Source organism: Periplaneta americana, chromosome 15 (genome assembly GCF_040183065.1).
Source record: "Periplaneta americana isolate PAMFEO1 chromosome 15, P.americana_PAMFEO1_priV1, whole genome shotgun sequence".
Taxonomy (NCBI): domain Eukaryota; kingdom Metazoa; phylum Arthropoda; class Insecta; order Blattodea; family Blattidae; genus Periplaneta; species Periplaneta americana.
Window position 1 is genome coordinate 154,897,071 of NC_091131.1, and position 25,286 is coordinate 154,922,356.

At 36.9% G+C, this 25,286-nt stretch overlaps 1 protein-coding gene across 3 annotated transcripts in view; it reads right to left on the minus strand.

The window, feature by feature from the left end:
* Positions 1-2,038: 2,038 nt before the first annotated feature.
* The window catches only part of LOC138715467 (uncharacterized), a 534,187-nt gene continuing 510,939 nt past the window's right edge, over positions 2,039-25,286 (minus strand). For all 3 annotated transcript variants that reach the window (XM_069848402.1, XM_069848401.1, XM_069848400.1), the window contains exons 13-14: positions 14,225-14,400; positions 2,039-6,984 (exon numbers count right to left, since the gene is read on the minus strand). In XM_069848402.1, coding sequence (XP_069704503.1) covers positions 6,961-6,984; positions 14,225-14,400 — 200 coding nt within the window. In that variant the 3' untranslated portion in view covers positions 2,039-6,960. The remainder of the gene's footprint in view (positions 6,985-14,224; positions 14,401-25,286) is intronic.

Consider the following 25,286-nt stretch of genomic DNA (forward strand, 5'->3'; position numbering starts at 1 on the left):
AATATTAATGGTAAGTTTATCTAATACAGTAGATTATCCGTCACCCCATTAACCGATCGGCGGATTATCCGACTGTCTTTCTGTCGCTCTTTTTTTCTTTCTTTCTTTACTGCGGAAATAAACATGTAAGAAACTTAGTACTATACCTTATATTAGAACCTATTTTCTTTAGAGTGTTTTATTACAAGCACTACATAGTATTACTGCAGGCAATAAGAACAGTTACTTGAAGGTGTTTTTCCCAACTTGTAAAATAGTCACTACTTGCTTTCAAAGAAATGGTCCCACTACTTGCTTTCAAAGAAATGGTCCCAAGAACTTCCACACAATAGCTATACAGCAAATCTGTACAGCATTCAGTCCTTGTTCTACTGTTGGAATGCCCGTACTTTATAACTTCTATGCAAAACATCTTCCACGGTTGTCGAAAGTGTTTTGCTAAGTATGTAAATAAAAATGCAAATAATTGAGAGGTTTGGGGAAAGAGAAACGTAGCTCATTTCGCATCAGAATATGTTACAACTGTGCGCGATTTAATGGAAAATAATGATAAAGTGTATAACGTATGTAGATCTACAACAGGAGCCCTCTACAGGGACATCATTTTATTTTTACTTACATTTTTATTGTACCTGCATTTCTGAATGTACTTCACCCCCACCCCTTCACTAATGTCCTTGCTCCTGTCAGACACACAAACTTACGGGCGCTGTTGCATTCGAAGTCTTCAAGCCGTGAAGTAAACACTGCAGTGTATAGTGTGTTTCAGAAATATGGTTGCGTTTTCTATAGAAGAAAGAACCTATATTAATAATATCGTACTAAAAATTATATTGAAGAAACGATAAATTCAATATCAGGGGATATGATTCAAAATGTTTTTAATAATATGCGTAAAGAATTGAAGCCTGCATTGTAATGAACGGCAACCATTTTCAGCAACTTGTTTAAAAATTCATATTAGCTTATTTTGAATTGAGGTGGCTAGAAGCAAAGGAATGCTAGTGACATTTGTAATAACATGAGTTAAGTGCATCCAGTGTAAGCAAAAGTATCTAAAATTTTAGTGGCAAAGGGATATTTTAATCGCATCACACATTAAAATTTAAATAAAAATTTCACCGGTTTTACGAAAGCTCAAATATTTACTCCCCATTTTCTGAAAAGTAACTTAAGTGCACTTACAGCCCTTTACTTATGACCCCCTCAATTTAAATGCACTCTGTATATTGTATGTTAACACCAATAATTAATGTGCTAAATAAAGTAGACATTACATAACGAACATAGCCGCCTGAAAAGTTGAGTTTTTAGAAAAAAAATGTTACTACTCTACTGTATTTTGAAAATTCCGTAAAAGTGATGATCAAACTGAAAATCGTAATATCGTATTTCCCTACAACATAAATGGATACACTACTTTTCTCTCCTCCTACACCTAGTAAAATGATTTGTTTACATATTGCACTAGTAACATCAAACTCCTGTAATGGAAGGGGGCAACAGAGTTTTCGAGTATAGTCAGGTTAATGTTAAAAATGTTGGTAAAAATAAAGTGATGTCCCTGTACTATTCCTATCCTTCCGCAAACAACCATCATACGGAGTTTACTTGGCCCTTATAAATTCGTCGTTGACAACCAGAATTAGAACAGTGAACTTCTGATCCAGTATCTAGCATGCTAAGCACAGCACTATGGAGGAAATTAGGAGACTGTAGTATGGATTTATGAACATTTTTTATGGTACGGATTATCCGATATTTTCGATTAACCGTCCAGTCCACCCCCTTCATTACCACGGATAATAGAGGTTCTACTGTATGAAAGAAGAAGGAAAAGGTATTAGAGTGACGTAGTTAGCACAAAAGTCGAATGGATGTGGACTGTTAGCCTGAGAACATCATACAGAATATTTGACAGTCCTCGGAAGTAATCTGAAACATGATGTCGTCTATCTTCAGTCATTCTTTACACTTACTTTGAAGCATGTACACATTAGACTGACCAACTTCCATTCGACTGCGTAATAAAACACAATTGAGTTTGTTACCTTTTTATTATTACAAATCATGGACGTTTACACGGCACTGTCTGTGTGTTGACGGAAAATACGTCCCTCTCACATAAAATAACATTTGAAACATGACATTAAGGGACAGGCACTGCACTAGGACAACGTTCAGGTGTGGACGTAGCCATTTTGACTTAGATGGCAAAGAAGTCGTCAGTATAAGGAAATGCTGCGGCAAAGTAAACACAGCTTCACCTCCTGTATGTCGGTAATTATCCCTGGCTGCCATCTTGAAACTTCCTCTGATTTGATTTTTGTCAATCTTTTCTCAGTCATACGGTCGTGTGTATAACAAATATGGCTGGAAATAACCTGATATTGGGCGGCGGCGTTTCAAATCACATAGGTAAGCCTATGGAGTCATCACTTTTCAAATATTTTGATTTGAGCTCAAGCGTCTTCCACTAGAAGTAACGCTCCGGAGTTCTGGGTTGTTTCATATCTTGCACCATCGGAGACGGACGGACGTTACACCAGGATACTGAGAATTACAGTTATTAATTGATATTACAGTTATTAATTGACAGTGGCGCGAGAAACCGGACTTTGCTGCCAGAAATGGCACAGAACACCGTGTATTCACCACAGATTGCACTTGGACTAGCGAGAGTTTCGACCAGTAGTCTACCAAATCGTTCAGTGGTGCAATCATTGCGTTATCAAAACATTAGTTACCCATCTTATCTGTTGTAGCCAGAGACGAGACTATCTCAGAATGTATTAAAATCTAAGCCTGAAGCTTATCTCAGTCCAGAGTTAGAATATTCGATTTCCAGCACTTGATGGTCTTTACTGATTTCTCAACTAGTCTAAAAATTAAGTATGGCACAAGCTTGTTCCGGAAATACAATGAAAATTAATTCTTTTGAAAGAATTAACAAATTGAGGAAACATTTGAATTGTGTAACACAAAATAAAACTTATTTTCTGAACTTACACTTAATGCAGTTACACCCATCACATTTCATACAAACAGCAATACAGAATACATATTTTATAGAAAATTTTCATAATATACATTAAAATAACGAATTCTTTTTTACGTTTTGACCCATAACATAAATATTTTAGAATTAATCACATTGGTCAGTTTCATCATTTGAAACATGCAGTAGGTACGCAACTCAGCCTTGCTGAAAACACTGTTAAGAGTAGAGGACAATATCGAGGCGATAGTTATGGTTATAAATTACAATTATTGTTGGTAATGCATCGAGTTTATTTCCAAAACTAACAAGGGTGCTGCTAAGAATGGAAGTGTCGCCGGCCCATCCGTAGTTTTATCAAAGTAATAAGCTAAGAATTGAAATTATCGCAGTCTGTTACAGTACGATAATATACAGGGTGATTCATTATTACGTGTAAATACTTTGTGTGTGTATTGTAGAGGTGAAACTAAGACTAAAACGTTCTATACAACTTTTTCTCAAAACCTTTAATTCCAGAGTTCCAGTAGATGGCACCTATATCGCAGTAACTGCACAGGCATTACTGTTCTCCCACACATTTGGTGTGGTATTGTGGGGAATCAGTTACTCGGACCTCGAGTTCTACCTCCGCGGTTGAATGGGGAAATCTACCGCGCATTCTTGGAACGCTAATTGCATGGTCTGCTACATGATATCCCTCTTGCAACGCGAGTGAACTTATGGTTTATGCACGATGGTGCTCCTGCGCATTACTGCCGCAACGTATCTCAATGCTGCGTATCCAGAACAATGGATAGGCCGCGCAGGGCCAACTCCTTGGCCAGCCAGATCACCGGACATGAACCCTCTGGACTTCTACCTTTGGGGCCGCCTGAAGTCGTTAGTGTATGCCTCTGCTGTACCTAACGTAGAAGTACTACAAAAGCGAATTGAACATGCGTGTGGAATTGTTCGTAATGAATTGAACGGGCTGTGTAACGTTCAGAGATCACTAAGGCGGCGAACACAGGTATGTCTAGATGTTGAGGGACAACACTTTGAACACGCATTACATTAAGAATTGTGCAAATGTGTAAAGTCTAGAAGAAATTGCTTTACATTCTTTACTGTGTTTGGTTTTCGTTCACAAAACGTGCATAAGTGGACTGCCGAGGATATGGGTTTAGTGACTTTGGTTGTTTTTGTACTGAAGTCCAAATGCACTGCACGAAAGTGATAATTGTTTATTGTTTATTGTTATTGTTAATAAAATAACATTGACAGAAATACAATCTTAGTTCTTCCCTGAAGGAGTAAAAAACTCGTGCTCAGGGAGATATCTAAACACAAAGATAAACACAAAGATAATTTTTGACACAAACTGGGCCAAGAAAAAAAATTACAGGAATAAATTAAATTTAAAAAATACAATTTCAATTTTAACAATTTAAGTCATACAAATACATATAGGCTACATATTAAATCAATATATATTCTTTAAAAATTAAATTCCTAACGCTATTTTTGAAATTTCTGATACTAAAATTTTCCAAATTTGGGTATTTATCAATTATTTTATTGTATAACCTTGGATCAAAGTAGGTACCATGGCTCAGAGCTGTGCTTGTGAAACACTTTGGTTCCTCTAGTCGTATAAAATCCGATCTTTTAGTTCCATATTTATGATGATACAATTTGAATTTATTACGATTTTTATGTATGAAGATTAATAAGGCAATATAATAAATCTGTTTAATTTTCAAAACATTAAAATCAGTAAACAAAAGCTCGGATGAGTAATCAATTGGTTTATTAAGGCATATTTTAATAATTCTTTTCTGAATAAGTATTAGTGGAGTGAGATTAGAATTACAAGCATTTCCCCACCCTAAAATTCCATACTGGAGAATGGATTGAAATAAAGCTAAATAAAATATTAATTGGTAAATATGACCGAAGTATAACAAAGATATAAATTGTTTTACGTAATCTATTGCATAAATATGTAATATGTGTGTTCCATCGTAAATGTTGGTCGATTGTAATGCCTAAATACTTAACTTCTGAGGATTCGGTTAATATGGGACATTCACAATTTTGAGAAGAACAATCTGAATGATGAATTTTGAGCCTAAGGGAAGATTGAGGAGATTTAAGACCACTGGATCTTAGTGAAAATGGAACAACAGTTGTTTTGGATGTGTTTAAGGAAAGAGCGTTTGAATCAAACCACTCTTTAATTACCTGTAACTAGTTTACATTTGGTGTGTTATCCTTTCTTTGTTTGGAAGCGCAAGTTCCAAGCAAAATGGCGGTAACTCTGGAATTAAAGGTTTTGAGAAAAAGTTGTATAGAACGTTTTAGTCTTAGTTTCATCTGTACATTACACACACAAAGTAATTGCACGTAATAATGAATCACCCTGTATGTCTGAAATTGGGTCCCATATGATAACTTCCAATTTATGTTTACATTTTAAAGAATCTTGCAACATTGAATATTATTTCATTTTGGAAGCAGAGCCTAGCAGTACAGTGCATAAATTACATCTTCTCTCACTCGCATGTGCACAGCTGCACTTTGCACTGCCGCGCCCGCTCTACAGCCGCGAGCGGGGAAGATGAAATGTACGTGCTATTCCATCTCAAATCGACCGAAATATAGAGAAAATTGACCTTGCAATTTTTAAATGCAATGAAACCTTTTCTGTCCGTTGACAACTGTGATACAATGCTTTGTGCAAAGTTTGAGGCATCAGAACTTCATAGTGTTTAAATTAAAATTATTTAAATTTATCGTATTTTCATAAAATTAGCAACTTTAAACTGCTGTGGCTCCGAAACCCTTTCACCCAGTGATTAAAATCATGGTTTATTTTGATGCTGAGAAGTTAAAGTGTATATTGACATGTAAACAGTTTTTCTTACTTTTTATGGAAATGGAGAAATTTAGATTTTTCTTCATTAAGACGCCTTTGTCCACGAAAAAATATTTTTGAAATATATGGTTAGATTACGCATTGAAAGTACAAATAAACGCATATTTTTTTACTGGTGCACCGTTGATAAGAAAGTATTGAAAATATCAAATTAAGAAAATAAATAGTACGCGCGTGAACTCACCAGCTGACTGTGAGGCGGGAGCTATCCTAGGCAAGCAAGGCCAGAAGACATAAACACGTGATGTTTCGTCTAGTAGCGCATAGCTGGGCTAGCTTTATCACAAGTTTTCATAAACACAGGAGTAAAATGACGCCCAACGCTCGCTTATCTTCATCTATTGGCCAGTACGTGCGGTACTGTGCCGTTCAAGTCAAGGCGTGTGAATTTAATTTATTTTATACCCTCGAAACTTATTGCCGAGCCACTAAGCAAACAATGCCGAATCCCTCTTAATAATGCAAGGTTTTTTCTCAATATTTTTTACATTTTTACAAATGGGCAAAAAGCATAAAAGTAAGTAAAATCAGATTATCTGTCTCTCTGTATACAATAAAAATAAGAATTACTTCTTAACATAACCTACCAAATGTCAGCTTCAAAATGAGCTCCCGTTCAATGTTCTGCTGTAAACGGTTACAGAATTCTGAGCGCTGAAAGAGGCTTGTTTTTATAAAATACGCTAAATTTGTCGCTCAATAGTTCGAAAACCATTTGACTTTCGATAGCATATTTTTGAAAATGCACTCTCTTCAGCACCTTGTATAAATAGGGAAAAAATTAGAGTTTTAAAAAATGCGAGGTTTTTTACTGATCGATTTCATATGGAATAGCCCGTATGCACTGTACAAGTATCTTTGATTTTGTAACCATAAAATATAAAACTCGTGTGTGAAAGAAGAATCGTTTTCACACGTCACAATGTGAGGATTGGAGACTCGACGAGGGAATGGAGGAGGCGTGGTTCAACAACACACACATGTATCCTCACCTCAGAAAAAAAGCCTGAAGGTGCGCATGCGTTGTCCGTCCATCCGTCCCTTACGGTGGAGGTGTGGGTTCATTCTGTAACAAGCGTTAAAATCCAGTTCACATTTAGCCTACGTCTTCCTACAATGTAGACAGATTTTCCTGAAGGGCGAGAGAACTTCGAAGAAAGTTCTTATCTGAGAGTCGCGTCACTCTTTAGTGTATTGGTTTTTGTTAAGGCACTTTTAATATGCACAACTTAATTATAAATTATTATTTAGTTGCTTTTAAATTCTCTTATTATAATAATAATTGCTGATTTAATTTTTACTTTAATTATGAAATCATTAATGAATCACTGAATTGAGTTACAGATTATTTTATATTAGGCTAAATTTACGTTACTGAGCTAAATTCACGGAGAGAAATTAATGTTGTTGCAAAATTTGAAACGCTATTACAAAGTTATCATCCTTAAGGAGAAAACCCAGTATTTACATTGTTTTAGTACTTTGTTAATATTAAGCGTAAATAGAACCAGTTTCAGGTAATGCCCGTGACGCTGTATATTTGCATTTATAAAGTTGTATGAAATTTGTTGCGCGGAGTGAATGGATAAACAGACTGCGTGAATGATAACCAAATAAAATACCACTCTTAGAAGAAAACATTGAGGATAAATTGCCAATTTCACAGAAAATGTAATTGTTGTCACGTTCTGAAAATATAGATTATTCTAAACCGTTCTCAATGAATATTGCTACAGCAATGTTTTTTAAAAGTAATATTGAACGTCATCATGATTAGATTTTTGAGTATTCCACCATGTCCTATACAACTTGATTTCAAACCTTTTGGGACTACACACAAGTTTCATCAGCAGGGAAAATACCTACATAAGATCAGAGGGATCGCCTATTCTGTTGAGCTCGTTACATCAGGTTACTCCGGACGACTGATAGGATAACCCCTGCAAGCTGTACAAAGATTGGCGAAATAATACGCGAAAAACAAACATAAAATTGATATAAAATTCAAAATCTTCAGACGACAAATAAATTTGTCAAAAGAGCAGTTGTGAATGTGAGTGATTTCCCTCTAGATTAGCGGTGGCGAAAATGTAATCGTGCGCCGAGCCACTGTGTAACCTGCAACGTGCATAGCACCTATGGAGGGAGGCGGACACCCGAAGGGGAAGTGAAGCAACTGTCTGACTTATTAACGGATTTTCATTTTCCTTACGTCAAGCACTTAAATATAATTTTATACAGTACAAGGCTACAAACTAATGTTTAGTACGTGTAACGAAGAAAGAAATGAATAAGAAAACATAGGACACATTATCACAACCTAAAATTAACTGTCTTCAGAATATCTCTGCGACAAAGTTTCAAAATCAGGAATTATGTCACTTGCTGTCAGTCGTAGTTGATCACTAAGGTATTTGTCAGTCGTGAACTAAATTTGTTTTTTACTGTTTTCATTGTTGGAAATAATTTTTCACAAACGTAAGTTGTAGCGAACATGTCTTCAACAGAGCAAGCGAAAGAACGAAGCTTCGGATATTTATTTTTTGGCAAAGATTTGAAAGTTCAACATTTGTCAAGTCCTTACATCTAGCTTTCATTTGACATCACATAGTAAATCAGTGAGTTCAAATTGAAGAGCTAACTGCATTATTCCTACATCTGCTGAAAAAGGGTCGACGTACAGAGATGATGATGATGATGATGATGATGATGATGGTGATGATAACAACAACACTTCACCTTTTAATGTTTCATCAGTAACATGTAGTATAATGCCGTTTTATGTTATACAACCGTTTTCCTCGTAATACTTGTGAACAAATCATACATTAATATTCTCATCATATTGACAGCACACAAAAAAAAAAAAAAAAAAAAAAGCGTCCTCCCATCCTACTTGAACTTTCGTACATGGTTTCGAGAGAGACATATGCCACTCGCAGGTCAGAGACAAATACAAATGGAACGGAGTTTGACTCCAGTGAGTGAGAGGGTGGGGGTTGGCGGAAGTTGGAAGCAAACGAAATGCACAGCTATCACTGCGAGCCACAATGTCTCGCGAGTCACGTTCTCGCCACGGCTGCTCTAGATCCACATCGGCAAGCCTATCGTGCCATCAAAAAGGAGTGCGTTATACGGCAGTAAAAATTTTTAATAGCCTTCCTATGGATATAAAAAATCAAACTCAAAACATAAGATTATTTAGGACCAAATTAAAGAAGTACCTACCTAATTTCTCACGCCTTCTATTCTGTAGGTGAATTTATGATAGTCAACAACGCTGCATGAATAATTCTGTCTTGTATTAAGTATCGATACTAACTCCTTGTGTTGTACTAGTATACAGTAAAACTCTTCTGTATATATTTCAACCAGACTGTGACTATAATTAAGACTTTGTAGTACTTTTAAAATTCTTTTGACATGTTCCATATTCTAGCTGTGAAGCGATGAACGAATACCATGGAATGTAAATAAATAGGGTACAGTACAATATAATACATGCAACTTCAGCTTGGTTCCCACTGTTTAACCATTAGGAGACATTTTCAATGGCACAGAGAAAGCCAATAAAGATCTTCCAGAAGAAACAGGGGAAATGGTTAGAATTTTAAAAACTTCCAAACCATCAAAAACTAATTTATCTACACGTATTTCAGAGAAACATGCCCTTCTATGCTTAAGAATGAATAATGATATCACAGTCGTCCCAGCAGAAAAAAGGTAATGCTGCGGTTATTTTTAACATCAATTTTTATGTTGGAAAAATATTGACTCCTTTAGACAAAGATCCTACTGAGGAAGCAAAAAAAGTGAACTTTGTCACTCACAAAACAGTCCAAGCTACCAGACAAAACTATTAACAAAAATAATACCTCGAAGATCCTTCCCCCCTAAACTATATGAACTCCCAAAAAACCACAAAGGGACAATTCCATAGTATCTTGTACTTACGGGCAAGCTAAATTCCTGCCGATTATGCTCAAAATTGATATAGGAAACTCACCACAGCATGTGAAAAATTCACAATAATTCATTGGGGCTTTAAGTAAACTAACAGAAACAATCAGACCTTAGTTCTGATGTTATCTCACTACTCATAAGGAAGTAATAAAGCTAAAAACAGGCTCAGTCATCCATAGTTTCCAGATGTAACGAGTCCAACTGAATAGGCGATCTTAACTATCTGGCTTGATGATGGAACCTGTATGTAGTTCCAAAATGTTAAGTTCCAGGACGCGATAGAATACCCAACAGTCTATTTCTCATCACATTTAGCATGAAAGCCTAAGAACGCATAAGTTATAGGCTTATGATTAAACGTTTCAGTGCATAGCTTCATTCTTTTAAAATCGACTTTGCATTGGAACTCTTTTTTGCTTCTCTACTGATCAATTGATTATAAGTCTGTGTTATTGTCTAGGAACTTTGAAACTTTATCAAGTTGGCCGAAATAGCTATTTAAAGTTCTAAAATCTTGAAATGAGAATGGGAGATAAAGACGTGGGATTTCTGAATGTGACGGTTACTGGACGTGAGTTGCATCAACATAAGTAAATGAATTGATTGTCTGAAAAATGCTGCAGAAAGAACAGTATTTGTTGAACAAGAGAATGGCAGACGTATTCCCAGTGTTTTGTTAAAACCAACTCCACTATTTTCCCAACACAGTGATCTACGTAAAGATTAATTTTTGGTCCTACAGAATGTATCTGTTCTGGTAACAATGGTTATTAGAGGAGCGAATTTTTTTCTTTAATAACCATTTTCAACTCAGTGATGTTTTGTCTATCTTAAATATGATCAAGGCTTCTATACGCTCAATAGGTTATCTCATTTTTCATTAGCCAATCAAATGGCTAATTGGCTGATGATGCGCGAAGAGTCCATGCTCATTGGTCCTTTATTTTCAAATTGATAGCGACATCAGCGTACATTATAAACATAACCGCCTGAAATAAAAACATTACAATGCGTATAAACCAATTGTGTACACATCATGGAATAAAATAAATACGTTGAAAGTGTTTATGTATATAAAAGCTGTACTTAACACTTGTCATTACATTATTTTTCTGTATTTCTTAACAATTCGCCCGCTCTCAGTGTCTGCCGTCCGTTTTCGTCTGCTAGTTTCTAGTCTTGTGTTTATAAAAATTCTAACATTGAATGTTTTTTAATATCTCATTCTAAAGTTTGGGAAAAAGAGCATGTATCGGTAATGAAATGTCAGCCACACGTTCATTTACAATAATCAACAGTAATCTCACTAGAGGTTTTGATTTATCTAGAGAAAATCAAAACTCGAGTGGGATTTAATTGACTATTACACGATTAGAAGAAAGTATATAAAGATTATAAGTAACAAAGTACTCCAGTACAATAAAATATTGACTTACGAAAATAAACCTGTCTTCAAATGTATTATTGCACCATTACGCTAGATGGCAGTTGTGCCAACTATGGAATCTTCATTGAACTCTGTAGACGGTTACTAGTCAAGAAGGCTTTGTTGATTCAATTTCATTTTTATTAAGACAGTTGCATTCCACTTCAATTATCCGAATCCCAGTAATCAACGTCACTTGACAGATGATTTTCAATAAATCTTAATATTAAACAATCTCTGATACGTGACTATCCATAATATCATATAGCAGAAGCTATAACATAACCTAACTAATATACACAAGTGTTAGAAAAGTTTTAATTAACGACGACGACATAAAAAATAAACATGAATAATTTTAAAAGGAATAATTATTGAATGTACAATTTTCAAATTTGAATGTGGTTGGTGATTCAATTGATATTATATTGGACGTGTGCGTAATAGAAGTGGAACTCGTTGATTTAGGCCTACATGGTGTATTCAACTTATTCAGGATTTCCGAATGAATAATTTTAAAAGGAATAATTATTAAATGTACAATTTTCAAATTTGAATGTGGTTGATGGTTCAATTGATGTTATATTGGACGTGTGCGTAATAGAAGTGGAACTCGTTGATTTAGGCCTACATGGTGTATTCAACCTATTCAGGATTTCCGAATGGTGCTCTTCATTTATTTGTAAATCGGATTTCAGAAGATGCATAGGTATGATCAGTGATTTTTATTAATTCTTGTTCTTGAATGCCAATACGAATCATATTTGAAACTGCTGTGCATCGACTGGAGTGGTTTGTAATTTTATATATATATTTTTCTGACGTCCAGACCAGCGCAGTTTCAAATGTTGGCAAACAAAGAAACAAATGCTAGGGACGCGATAAAATTAAACAAATGCTAGGGACGCGATAAAATTGTGCGATAAGCAGCCATGATTGGTTGAAATACGTCCTTTCGTACCGTTTTATTGGTCAAAAGTAGTATGACGTAGTAAGAGTGTAATAGTCATTATAACTCAACAATGAATAATTGTCACTAGAGTCCTTTATGATTAACCCACTGAATATGCCATAAGGACAATTAAATGTCATTAAAATCGTTAATATAAAATCAATATAACGAGAATTATAGTGAAAAAACATTACTGTTATCAGTCGCTAACCCTCCACCCCTTTGGTATGCGACTGTTAGTATAAGTAGCATGCTTATTTTGTTAAATGTAAGTTATGTACGACCCAGCAAAGATTACAAAAGAAAGAAATAATTTGAAGGTTAACATAGATCGATCTAATCTAATTATTATGCAAAGCTGGTATTAATGTAGGCTACTTATATATGCCTACGTGATTTATTTAAACTTAACTGTAGGCTTTAACATTCTCGGTCGTTTCGGCTTTATTTTTATTAAAGCTGCTCGAAAATCAGGAACAAAATCGTCATCTTTAAAATGATCGAGCATACTCTGCTTATATCAGGATTGAATTTATCGTATCTTTTGCACGCAATTACCCATTTTTTCTAATTCCTAAATCTTTAGGAATGGTAAAGAAAGACAACTCTTTTATTTTTATTGTTAGAATTGTTGCATACCGCAACAGCATACCTTTGATCTGGTATAATGCATTCAAAACAACATAAACAAGAAAAAAACACGAGATACTGCTTTGAAGCATTTGAGCTTTGGCGCGCTCAGCTATCTTGTGAAGTCAGAATCCCTGTCCTTTCCCCGTCGATCCCTCGCCAACAAGCTAGATACTAATGCAACCTATGAGAAGTTTAGAAGCCTTGAAATATGATAACTTAGATAGTAGGCCTACTTATCAAGCATTAAAATTTGAAGTGACTTTTGAATGGTCTTCTTACGCATTAAACTTCATAATTCATTTTGATTTTATATGCTAAGCTGTCATAATTCAATATTGCGTTATCTTATGGCGTATACATTTTATTTTAATTCGAAATTAAAAATATACGTTCAAAATTCATGTTTAATACATCTTGCGATAGGTGGAATTATTTCGGGAGTTAAGTATTCACGCATTTTAAAAGGGGCATTAGAGTACACTGAAAGTTGCAATTAATTTTATTTGCCATAGACTATAATAGTGAGTTATATTTCAATATGTATTGTTTAACTGCATATAAATGTGATATTGATGTTTTTAGAATTTCAAAATGTAGCCTATGTATTACTCACTATCATTACTCCGCGATTTTTATTCAGAAGTTCATTATAATTTTCGCAACTCGATGCTACGATTTTCTATGAATTTTTTATTTTACGCTTCATGTCCTAATTTTAGAATTTCGTAGGAGCGTGACATTTCCACTGTTTACTACAATGACAAAAAACTGTCTGAGCATCAGATTTGTTTCTCACAAATTCCAATTTGACTCGTCGGTATTTGAACTCGCTACTCAGCTGACGGTATTGTTCATCTGCAGCTGTACGAAGGCAGGAGAGACTGGTGATAGTGAGTTATATTTTCAGGGAAAGCTACAAGCTGTGAAGTTGGCTTCATTATCCTCTGTAATTTTATTAATGGTAACCAGGAAATGCAGACTGTGACTTTCACCCACACGGTGTTAGCCTACGCAACTTATAATATGAGTCAAAATTTACGTTTCGTGACTGAGAGAAGTCTTAACTAAGGGCTTCGAAAATGACGCTTGTACTCGGCCTACGTGCTAGGCACCAAAGACAGTTTTCGCGAGGCCTATGCACCCTGGACACCCGACCGTAAAACTCTCATTTGACTTCCTGTTCAGATCGTCTCAGAGGCTCTTGGCGTGACGGTGCCTGAGATCCTTCTGCTCGTCGCCCTGTTTCTGGTCCTCCTTCGAGCCCCCTTTGATGGTGAAGGTGACGTAATAGCGCTTGTTTCTGTCCAGTTTTTCTGTGGGTAAGGAAATCACCTGCTTATCCGACCCATGGCTTAGCTCCAGCGTGACGGGGCGGGATGGGTCCACGTAGCGCATGGAGCGGGGGATCTCGGACCCTCGGCTCTTGGAGTCGATGCGGGGCAGGAAGCCACTTCTGGAGGACGAGGGCGCACTGCTCTTCGGGGCGTGGTGGTGGTTGAGCTTCGAGACTGCAAACAACAGAAGCAATGTCTGCATTCATAGTTGCTATTGAATGTCAGTGGCGTAGCATGAAATTTTGAGCAGGGGAAGCTAACTCAAGTTGTCTTTCATGCAATATGAGAAAACGTATTACAAAAATATAATCTTAAAATAAATAGTAGTCAATGTCAAGTCTGCAGTCGAAGATTGGTTGGAACCTCGTAACACCAATAAGGCATGACCTCAAATGATACGTAGTAAAATATGATTTCACGGTTTACACATATCTCTAACAAATACACACGTATACATATAACATTAGCTCACTCCCTGTCATACTTAGAGAAATCACAATATTAACGGTCAATAGATACAGTACATAAGTATGTGTCTGTCTTTTGGTTGTGTCCTTCATTGACAGCAAGGGAGTCGGTCATTTGTTTTTTAAATTACACTTTTGTTCGTAAGTCAGTCTTGATACTACAATTGTCCTAAAAATTCAAGTAAATTGGTGTCAGGAACTGTTATTTCGCTCATTATTTATTATATCAGCCACAATGCACATTAACACTTCAACTGAATTTATTATATCAGCCACAATGCACATTAACACTTCAACTGAACAACTCACGAAAAGGGATAACTCGGAAACTACTTATTTTAAATGTTAAAGCTAGCTTCTTACGAGCCTTGCGTTAGAAAGGGATGGAAAATCTGCGGGGTGGATTACACAGAAGAAACCAGTCTGCTTGGGAAGCTGGTGTGTGCAGGCTTCTTGTTTACTGCTGCATCACAAATCATCCTGAGCTGCCGCATCACAATATTTAACGCGTAAATATAAATTCTATTAAAATTAATAAATAATTTTGTCCATAAACTGCAGGCTTATTATGAAATTATTATTAACTGGGGAAGCTAAGATTTTAGCTTACATTGACGCTACGCCACTGTTGAATGTACGAAATGTCAGATATCTACAGAAAATGTAGCCTAAGCGTAAGCTAGGATTAGTCTATAGTTTTGGTGTTATAGTTTTGCTTTGAGTTTCTATAACATCTCACTTTTCTCCATCACTGTCTATTTGAATAATGCTAATATGTGTCCCGTGTAGTTTCCACTCTTCCAAACTAACCGTACACATGAACAAGAAGTCTCTATACTAAAAGCCAGGTCATGGATCAATATACTGTATAATAGGATGCGAAACTTACTGAGTTTCTCGTAACACATACTACAGGCGCTGTTGTAGAAATTGATCTTGCTGTCATCTGTTATTACATCTAGCAGCGCACCAAGTAACGAAAAGAGTAATTACTCCATGCATTTAACAGCGCACCTGGTGACGAAAATGTTAAACTGTGCAGAAAGTATTCCCTCCCACCCTCATCGATATTCAAAACTAACCCAATTTAAAACAAAACATTTACAGTTTTATTCCTCACAGCATCTTCTACTGAAAATTCCTACCGGAGCCAACAGGAAGATAAAAGAGACGATCTATTTTACACTACCCGATTAAAATATAACCAGACAGAGACAAAAAATAAAGCAAAAGGTTGGATAAATGGGATTGTATTTTTTAGGTATTTAGAACTACTTAGATAGTTCAATTTATTATATTACTATTATTTTACAATACATTCAACACTATTTTTACAACGTCCATAAACATCACTGTTTAACATACACAGCTTATACACACACGTATCACTTTATGTTCACTTATTAGCAAGTTTCAATCCGCCATCTCGTCTCCTCGACTCTCTCGTACAGCAATATATCGAACGGATAAATAGAGAACTCTGGGTAATGTACCCAACACGTAGTTCTAATGTTCACCACCTACGACGTTGGGCGCTGATCACCTTATTTCAGACCCCCAATGCCAGATGGTGCTGACCGCAGTTTCGCATCCTATTATATATTTATCCATGGCCAGGTTATGAACCGACTAAACCGGAAGCAATGTTCTGTTGCTCTCCTTATAAGCTCTGTTGCCACATCGTGGCACGAGATTCAAAGCATGCTCAGCGTTTGTCACCGATATGTTTAAAATAACTACTGTCTATAGTTCTCGATAACACTATCAACAATATTAGTAATTAAAATTACTGTTTAAGAAAGCACGAGCTAATGACGCTGGTACGAAATGCGACTCGTAATGCACGTGGTACTGCAAATGAACTGGGAAGTTTGGCTACACTGTCTCCGTGATTCCGTTCCCAGATTTTCGTTAGCAGACGACATTTTCACGTGAGGTCCAATGAAAAGCTCCGTTCTCCTTCCCCCCCTCCGTCCCGCCATACTCAACGTGTCATCACTGCACAGGCTACCCCTCTAACCCGCACTTTCCTCTCGCCCTGCTAACTACTTCCTGTTTAGTCGGTTCATAACCTGACTTTTAGTAGTCATTTGTTCGGCGTGAGACACAGACAGTGGCGACGCTCCATGTTAGCAGCGTTAGCAGCGCAAACACTTAGAAAAGTTATTTTGTTAAAATTATTTTAGCTGAAACAAGTTATATTTTATACTTATTTCATGTGCTTGTTAATTAAAATGTAAACATAATTATTTGGTCAGGCTGCAAGATAATTATAAGCTACAACGGTCAGTTTTCGTTGCGTATGAATATTACTGCTCTTTCGGTAACGCTGAAACCAGCGCATGCGCTTGACGAAGCTTGCTCCCTCTCCACCCTTCCCTTGACACTGAATGAAAGCTGTGAATGAGAAGCGACCGTGTTAGCGATTCCGGTAATGCTTACATGTATGATATTATTAGTACAGTGAAATAAACCAAAATGAGTGTGACTGTGATTGTATCATAGAAAAGATGATAAAACAATCATTTGGCAGTAGAAATTACAATTCGAAAAAAGGTATAAATGGAAAAAGGAGACCTACTCCACCTCTGAAAAATTTAAAGAAAAAAGTTGTGTACGACATTTCAATGCACAAAGGTATTCAAAAGATCAACTATATCACAAATATTCACTAAATTGTGAGACTGATGACAGCCAGAGATAATGTGAGTGCTAACACTTTTTCTACATTCACGCTCCGCCACTGAGCACAGATCAATGAAGGGAGAGAGCATACCTGCACCAAAATAAAAAAAAGATAGATGCTTTGTTTTTTATTTAACGACGCTCACAACTGCAGAGGTTATATCAGCGTGGCCGGATGTGCCGGAATTTTGTCCCGCAGGAGTACCTTTACATGCCAGTAAATCTACTGACATGAGCCTGTCGCATTTAAGCATACTTAAATGCCATCGACCTGGCCCGGGATCGAACCCGCAACCTTGGGCATAGAAGGCAAAAAAGATAGATCTCTATAAAAATAAATAAGAGCAAATGCCTTTTACGAGGATACTGAAATAACCAGTACTTTCTATAATAATAATAATCATCATCATCATCATCATCATCATCGGTATTACAATCCGGAGTGGACTCTCGTCTTCCCCAAGTATTTCTATACTCTGCTGCAGTCTTCAAATTTAGAAAAATCTTCTTTTGTTCCATCAATCCATCGTAGATTAGGTTGACCTCGTCCGCAATGGCCGCCAGTACCTGTATAGATTGCATTATTTTCTTCAGTGGTAAATTTTCATCCATCTGGACTCCTGCTTGGTCAGCTGGTGTCAATTATGGGCCGTATTCATAAGGTAGAAACACATTATTGCCACGGCACGGCACGGCACGAAATGTGATTTCCTGTGGTGTCACGTTCTGCATTCAATGTGTGGTATTCGTTTTCTCCATTTATTTACGTTGCTTAGAATCACACTGTTCCCACGCCACAGACGCCACGTCCTCTCCTGTGTAGCACTCGTGCCATCACGTTTAGATTTTCTGTCCCACCGGACATTGTCGGACGGTGGAGAGCACGTGCAGGTTCATTATGGAGGAATATATCATTGAAAAAGTAAGGCAATATGAATTTATGTATAATTTTAAGTAATCCAATTACAGAGACTTAAACATGAGAAAAGAAGCTTGGGAGGAAATAGGAAAAGAGATGAATATAAGCGGTGAGTACTGTATGTTAACTTATTTCCAAGAGCTATTCCATCTCAAATCGACCGAAATATAAAGAAAATTGACCTTAAAATTTCTAAATACAATGAAACTTTTTTTTTGTACGTAGAGAACAGTGATACAATGAGTATAAAAAATGCGAGGTTTTTTACTGATCGATTTCATATGGAATAGCCCATAAGTAAATCATCAATTCAACTTAACCTCATTATTACTACTATTTTATTATTATTATTATTATTATTATTATTATTATTATTTTAGGAGGTACATCAGTGTAGATGTGACCATACACATAAAAGTGCATATTAACAATGACTACAACAGCTGTACTGTAGACATTAATCATAATTTTGCGATCTACCTCGACGAACAACATTGAATTGCCAAGGCACTGAGCCTAGAGAATTAAAATATTCCTTCAAAGTTTCTCGCACTTGAAAAGACTCGCGTGTACTGTTTCTTCTCAAGTGGTCTAGGTTTCTCAGGGCACAGGTTGGTAGTGAAAGTGCTTGCACATCAGGCTCAAACATATTGTCTTTACATAGCATATTATGCAGGCAGCATGACGCAAGTACAATTCTATCGACCATGTTCGGTTGTACCTCCATATATCTTCGAAAAAATTCTCCAACGAGCAGTCAAAATTCCGAATGCATTCTCGACCACATTTCTCGCTCGGGAAAGTCTATAGTTGAAAATCTTTTTTGTTTCGTCTCCATCTAAATGGTGCCTGCCATATGGACGCAGAAGATATTTTTTTAGTGGAAATGCTTCATCCCCAACAATTATGTGAGGTTGCGGCTCCCCATTTTCAACTAATGGAGCATTTTGCGGCACATTTAAAGTATTAGATTCCAGTTTTTTCCCAAAGCGTGAATTAGCAAAAGCACACCCATCACTGTTTCTGCCGTAAGAGCCTACATCAATTGTAATAAATTTATAATCCGCATCAACCAGAGCATTTTGGATATCTTCTGAAGAACTACTAGAACTACTAACCCATTCACCTTCCATCTCTGCTACAGAAAGCTACTGAATAAAATAGCGACTGAACAGATTGTAAGTTTGGTGTGAAGTGGCATGGCGTGGCGATAATGTGCACACAGCACGTGCCTTCCAACTTATATGATCTCACAGCAGAACACATGCCGTGGCAATAATGTGTTTCCGGCTATATACATTCTCAGCGCGAGCTTCCGGTGGATGATCAGCGAACTAACGTTTTTCTATTCATATATTCATAAACCAGTGTTAGCGATATGAAATGAATTCCATACAAGTAACCAGACGATAGCCGGGGCTAGTTTAGTATGCTCGTAATGCGGGCTACCGAAATGTCTATGAATAGCACCCAAAATGACAGGTATATTCACAGACCTTATTGCGACTCTTCAAGTCTAAAATTCTTTCGAGAACAACGAAAAATAAACTGTGCACAGTAGTTATAAGATCCAATAGCTGTTACAATGTAGTTATAGTAGTTTATTTTGCTACGTTATACCGACTTACATAGTCATTTAGTGTCTGAATTAGATGAAAATGATAATGCCAGTGAAATGAGTGCGGGGCCCAGCGCCGAAAGTTACCCAGAATTTGCTCTTAATGGATTGAGGAAAAACTCCGGAAAAACCTCAACCAGGTAATCTGTCCCAACTAGGATTCGAACGCGAGCCCGCTTGTTTCGCCGTCAGACATGCTAACCGTTACTCCACAGAAATGGACAAATTTCGTTGTATGAGGGTGGATCGGAAAGTAATGCACAATAATATTTGTCTGCGTTAGTATTGCTGCTGGGATGTTGACATTTCACCGAGATATAGTTTGAAGTTTTCACTACAGACACAATTTGTTTTGCATGTGCAGTTCTAGCGAGAGAAGCGTGAACTACGCAGAAAAAAAAGGTGGCGCGCATGTTACTATCGTCAACTTGTGAATAGCAGCGAAATGTGCGATTTTTGTGAGCTAAAAGAGTGAAATTCACAGGGACATGTATGAAGAGTACGGGGAAGACTGTATGGATCGTAGCAACATCTCCAGGTGGTGCGCATTCTTCTCTGACGGTCCTGAGCACCTTTGTGATTCGCCACGTTCAGGGCGGCAGGTAACAGCTGTAACCCAGCGGAATGTCACTGGCATTGAGGCGGCAGTTTTGAACAACCGGCGGATCCAACTGCGAACCTTATCTTAGCAGTTCAACATTTCGTACGGTGCGGTGACACATCGAAATTTCTTTAAGTTAGTGCCCGCTGGGTGCCTGAGAACCTGACAGATGACCACAAGGGCCAGCGAATGATGACATGCTTGGACCACTTAAGGCGTTATGCTGCAGAAGGGCATGACTTTCTGACAGGAATTGTCACTGGTGATGAGTCCTGGGCATATCATTACACGCCCGAAACAAAGCAGGCCTCTATGGAGTGGAAACATGCTGCTTCCCCAGTAAGAAAAAATTCAAAATGACACAATATGCTAAGAAAGTGCTTGTGACAGTGTTCTGGAATATGCACGGTGTTTTGTTGGTGGACTTTGCTAAACACGAGACCACTGTGAATGCTGCAGCCTACATTCAACCGCTGGTAAAGTTGCGTCGTGCCCTTCGTGACAAACGCCGTAACATTAATGCTGACGATGTCAAACTTCTTCATGCTCGCCCCCATATTGCGGGTTCTGTTCGTAAGAAAATCAACACAGTTGATTGGGGAGCGCTCCAGTATTCACCATACAGTCCAGACCTTGCACCGTTGGACTTTCATCTGTTTGGTCCCATGAAGAAATTCCTGGCCGGCCATCGCTTTGCGACCGATGCAGAAGTGCAATCAACTGTCCGCAGATGGCGATACTCCAACCGATCCACCCTCGTAACATCCTCGTATTTTATATTGAATAGAATGTTTCGAATTTACATAATCTAGTAGCACTTATTAAAAACTTATTACTCAATTATATAAATCTTATTTCAGTTTAGTACAAACTCTAACTTGTATTTCAATCTACATATTGACGTAAACATAAACAGAAACTTAATTTTGAATTGTTATCGCACTGAAAATGTTAGAGTAAGATGTGTTCTGAGTGATGTCGTGAAGCTTGGATTTTCCAAATATTAGGTAGAGGTGCCCCCCCCCCCAAATATTTTATGGAAGTCGGCGATACTGGTCAGAGAATCTGTTGGCAATCCTGGAGTCATGGACTCCATGATAATGTTTATTGTATTGTTTTGTTTTATTCTGAAAAGCTATTAGAACTGACGACAGACAGATTTTGGAAAATAGGAAAATTTTATAGGAAAATTGACATTTCACTGAAAACTACTATTTTTCCGCACATCCTTGGATGACAAGCTTCAAAATGAGGGATCATTCATTAAAAACAGTTCAGCTGTTTTTCGTAATTTCCATTATCCGTTCAAATTATATATATTCTCATAACATACTCTCAAAAGTACAGTGTGGTAGCTTACATTATGCTTGTGCCAACAAGTTAATTCTCAATTAGCAAAGCGATAAGGGTTCGTACTGCTAGCTCTGCTAGCCTGTCTCTTAAAAATATTCTTCGTAATGTTTTAAATGCTGCATGAAGTCTTTTATGTGTCCAGAAAAAAAAAAAAAGTTATTTCGAAACGTAGGTATTCTTTAAATGGAAACGATGCCGCTCCCATTAAAGTGCCGTTCTAGGACCGGACCTACGATGCCTATTGGGAAATTCAGGCCTAACCAGAATTCCAGAATTCGTGAAAACCCACAATTCGAAAAAAAAAATGCCATTTGTTGAGTTTTGTTAAAACGGTCCTCATTGCAGTTGCAACCAATGGGGTTAAAGTCATTATGTAAGTTGATCAGCTTGCCGCGGAGCCGGAGCTTTGCTAGTTATGTACCGACAGGAATAATGAAAAAAGAAGTGCTTATAAGTGTTCCAATCTGACAATTTAGGCAGTTATTACATACATACATACATACAAATGGCTTTTAAGGAACCCGAAGGTTCATTGCCGCCCTCACATAAGCCCGCCATCGGTCCCTATCCTGTGCGAGATTAATCCAGTCCCTATCATCATATCCCACCTCCCTCAAATCCATTTTAATATTATCCTCCCATCTACGTCTCGGCCTCCCCAAAGGCCTTTTTCCCTCCGGTCTCCTAACTAACACTCTATATGCATTCCTGGATTCGCCCATACGTGCTACATGCCCTGCCCATCGAAAACGTCTGGATTTAATGTTTCTAATTATGTCAGGTGAAGAATACAATGCGTGCAGTTCTACGTTGTGTAACTTTCTCCATTCTTCTGTAACTTCATTCCGCTTAGCCCCAAATATTTTCCTAAGACCTTATTCTCAAACACCCTTAACCTATGTTCCTCTCTCAGAGTGAGAGTCCAAGTTTCACAACCATACAGAACAACTGGTAATATAACTGTTTTATAAATTCTAACTTTCAGATTTTTTGACAGCAGACTAGATGATAAAATCTTCTCAACCGAATAATAACACGCATTTTCCATATTTATTCTGCGTTTAATTTCCTCCCCAGTGTCATTTATATTTGTTACTGTTGCTCCAAGATATCTGAATTTTAGGCAGTTATTATAAATATCAATTATTTACACAATTTTGAATTACTGATATTATAACATTGATATTAGTTAGGAATATCCTAGTTATGTTAATCACTTTCAGGTCCTAAAATGAAAACTAAGAGGTAAATTACCTAGTTCACTAGTTTCGGCTTTATGTGAGTCATTTTCAGAACTAGTGAGGTTCTTAAGTTGTTTTGCCGGGGGATGCGTTCGTGTTTCATATTGTGGAGTCAAATAGGGTGTGTATTCTGAAATACTAATATACAAAAAATATACACACAAGATCGAATCTTCATTCGGGAAATTAAATTACAACATCGCAAACTGAACACACAACACTCTACAAAAACATCTCAACACACAAATAAGGCAAGCAAACAAATACAATTAAACCGGCGAATACAAACTCACATGCAATACCAGTTGTAACAACTTATATATGGGACAGACTAAGAGATCATTTGAAACACGATACAAAGAATACATCACAGCCATAACCAAATCACACAATAGCTGCAAATACACAGAGCACCAATCAAAGCTACATCAACATAGAGACAGACATAAAAATTATGCACATCCAACCAAAAAACCAGAGGTTAAAAACGAAATATACAGACACACAAAAACATACCCACAACACATCGTCAATACACAACTAAATTTGGACGGCGATATACATCAACCGGCTAAGCACACTTTTTTCAAAATCGAGATTTTGATGCCACCTGTCGTATAGTCCGGGTCAGCTTACTTCATGCCCTAAGGGTGAAACCTAACCATTTTTCCCCCATTACTACATATGCTAGTGAATTGTGGTGATTTTCTAGTTTGCAGGTTGAATTTTATTTTGCCAACTTCGTTTCGAATTTCGATACTGACAAATATACAAATGATAGTGATTTTGTAACTAGTATGTTGGCAGCTGAGACAAATATAGACAATATTTGTCGGTACTAGAGTTCCATGAAATTAAAATTGTACTAGATTTCTGAGCCGGTTACTGGAAGCTAGTGAAATTTGAACATACTAATAATTAATTAATATCAGTATTAATATTAATACATAATAGTTACTTTATGTGTTGCGTTGTGCTTATAATTCAAGACTATAGTCAGGTAAGTTTTCGGAGTTAGTACTAATAATTTAATGTGGTCAAAAAAATACATTTTTAGGTTAGGTCTCGTGAGTCAATTGTTTAGTCAAACCAATGAATTTCGTATTGCCAGACAAAATACTTGACATCATGTTGATCCCTTTCCCGTATAGTTTGCCTACGAAAATATGTTACAAATTATTGAATTATTTAGAATAACCTTCCATCATAAAGTACCGTAAGTAAATAAGTCATTTCGTACGAAGGATCGTGTGATATCTGGTAACAGTTGGCAACACTGACAAGACGGCAATATTTGCTGTTTAGGAACTGTTCTTATGTATCTCTCACTATACATGAGGATAAGCTAAGTATCTACGCACACTTTTGTCGCCCTTCCTTGAAATATACCCCTATTATTAAAAAAAATGTACGCGCCATTTTGCAGAATCCGAGATTGCAAGTTTAGCATCAAACGGCTATCCGCATAAATCTTTATAAATGCTCTGCATCAAGCAGCTAAGCGGTATGTTCCTGCCGCTTAATTGTTAATGCATCTCTGACATAGCTTACTTTCAATTGTGGAGTTCGTCACTTGGATAAAGTCGTGTAGAAGATCGTCAATACATTGTTAATATCATTAGTAGTGAAGTGTAATCACTGGAGTACAAATTTCTAAACTAATAATGACAAGCAAAGCACAAAATATTATAGATATGTTAATTAAGAATCTCTCTGGAACTTAAAAAGAAACTTCCAGCTGCTTACAGGTATGTAACAGTGCAATTATTACGTATAAATTGATATAATTTTCTTTTACGTGAGGCACACAATAAGCATTGGGCTGTGCCTTGTTTACTAGGAGGGCAGAGTAGTATGGGAAATAGGCACTGTGATCTGTGCCCCTTATCGAAATTGTTAATGTGATCAGTGGCAGATTTTAGGAGTGAGCCAAGATATCATAATACTCTAGAATTGCTTATTTCACTTCGGCAGATTAATTTGGCAGCTTTAATCGCGCATCTCTTTATTGTTTCTCCGACACTGAACTGTTTTGGATCACGGGCGAGTTTTTAGGAAATTTTATAACTAGCCAGTAATAGTCCACCATGTCTACATTTATTCTCTTGAATAATCTGCCATTTTTTTAAGGTTACTTAAGAGATTTGTACGTTCTGGAACTGAAGATAATAGAAAA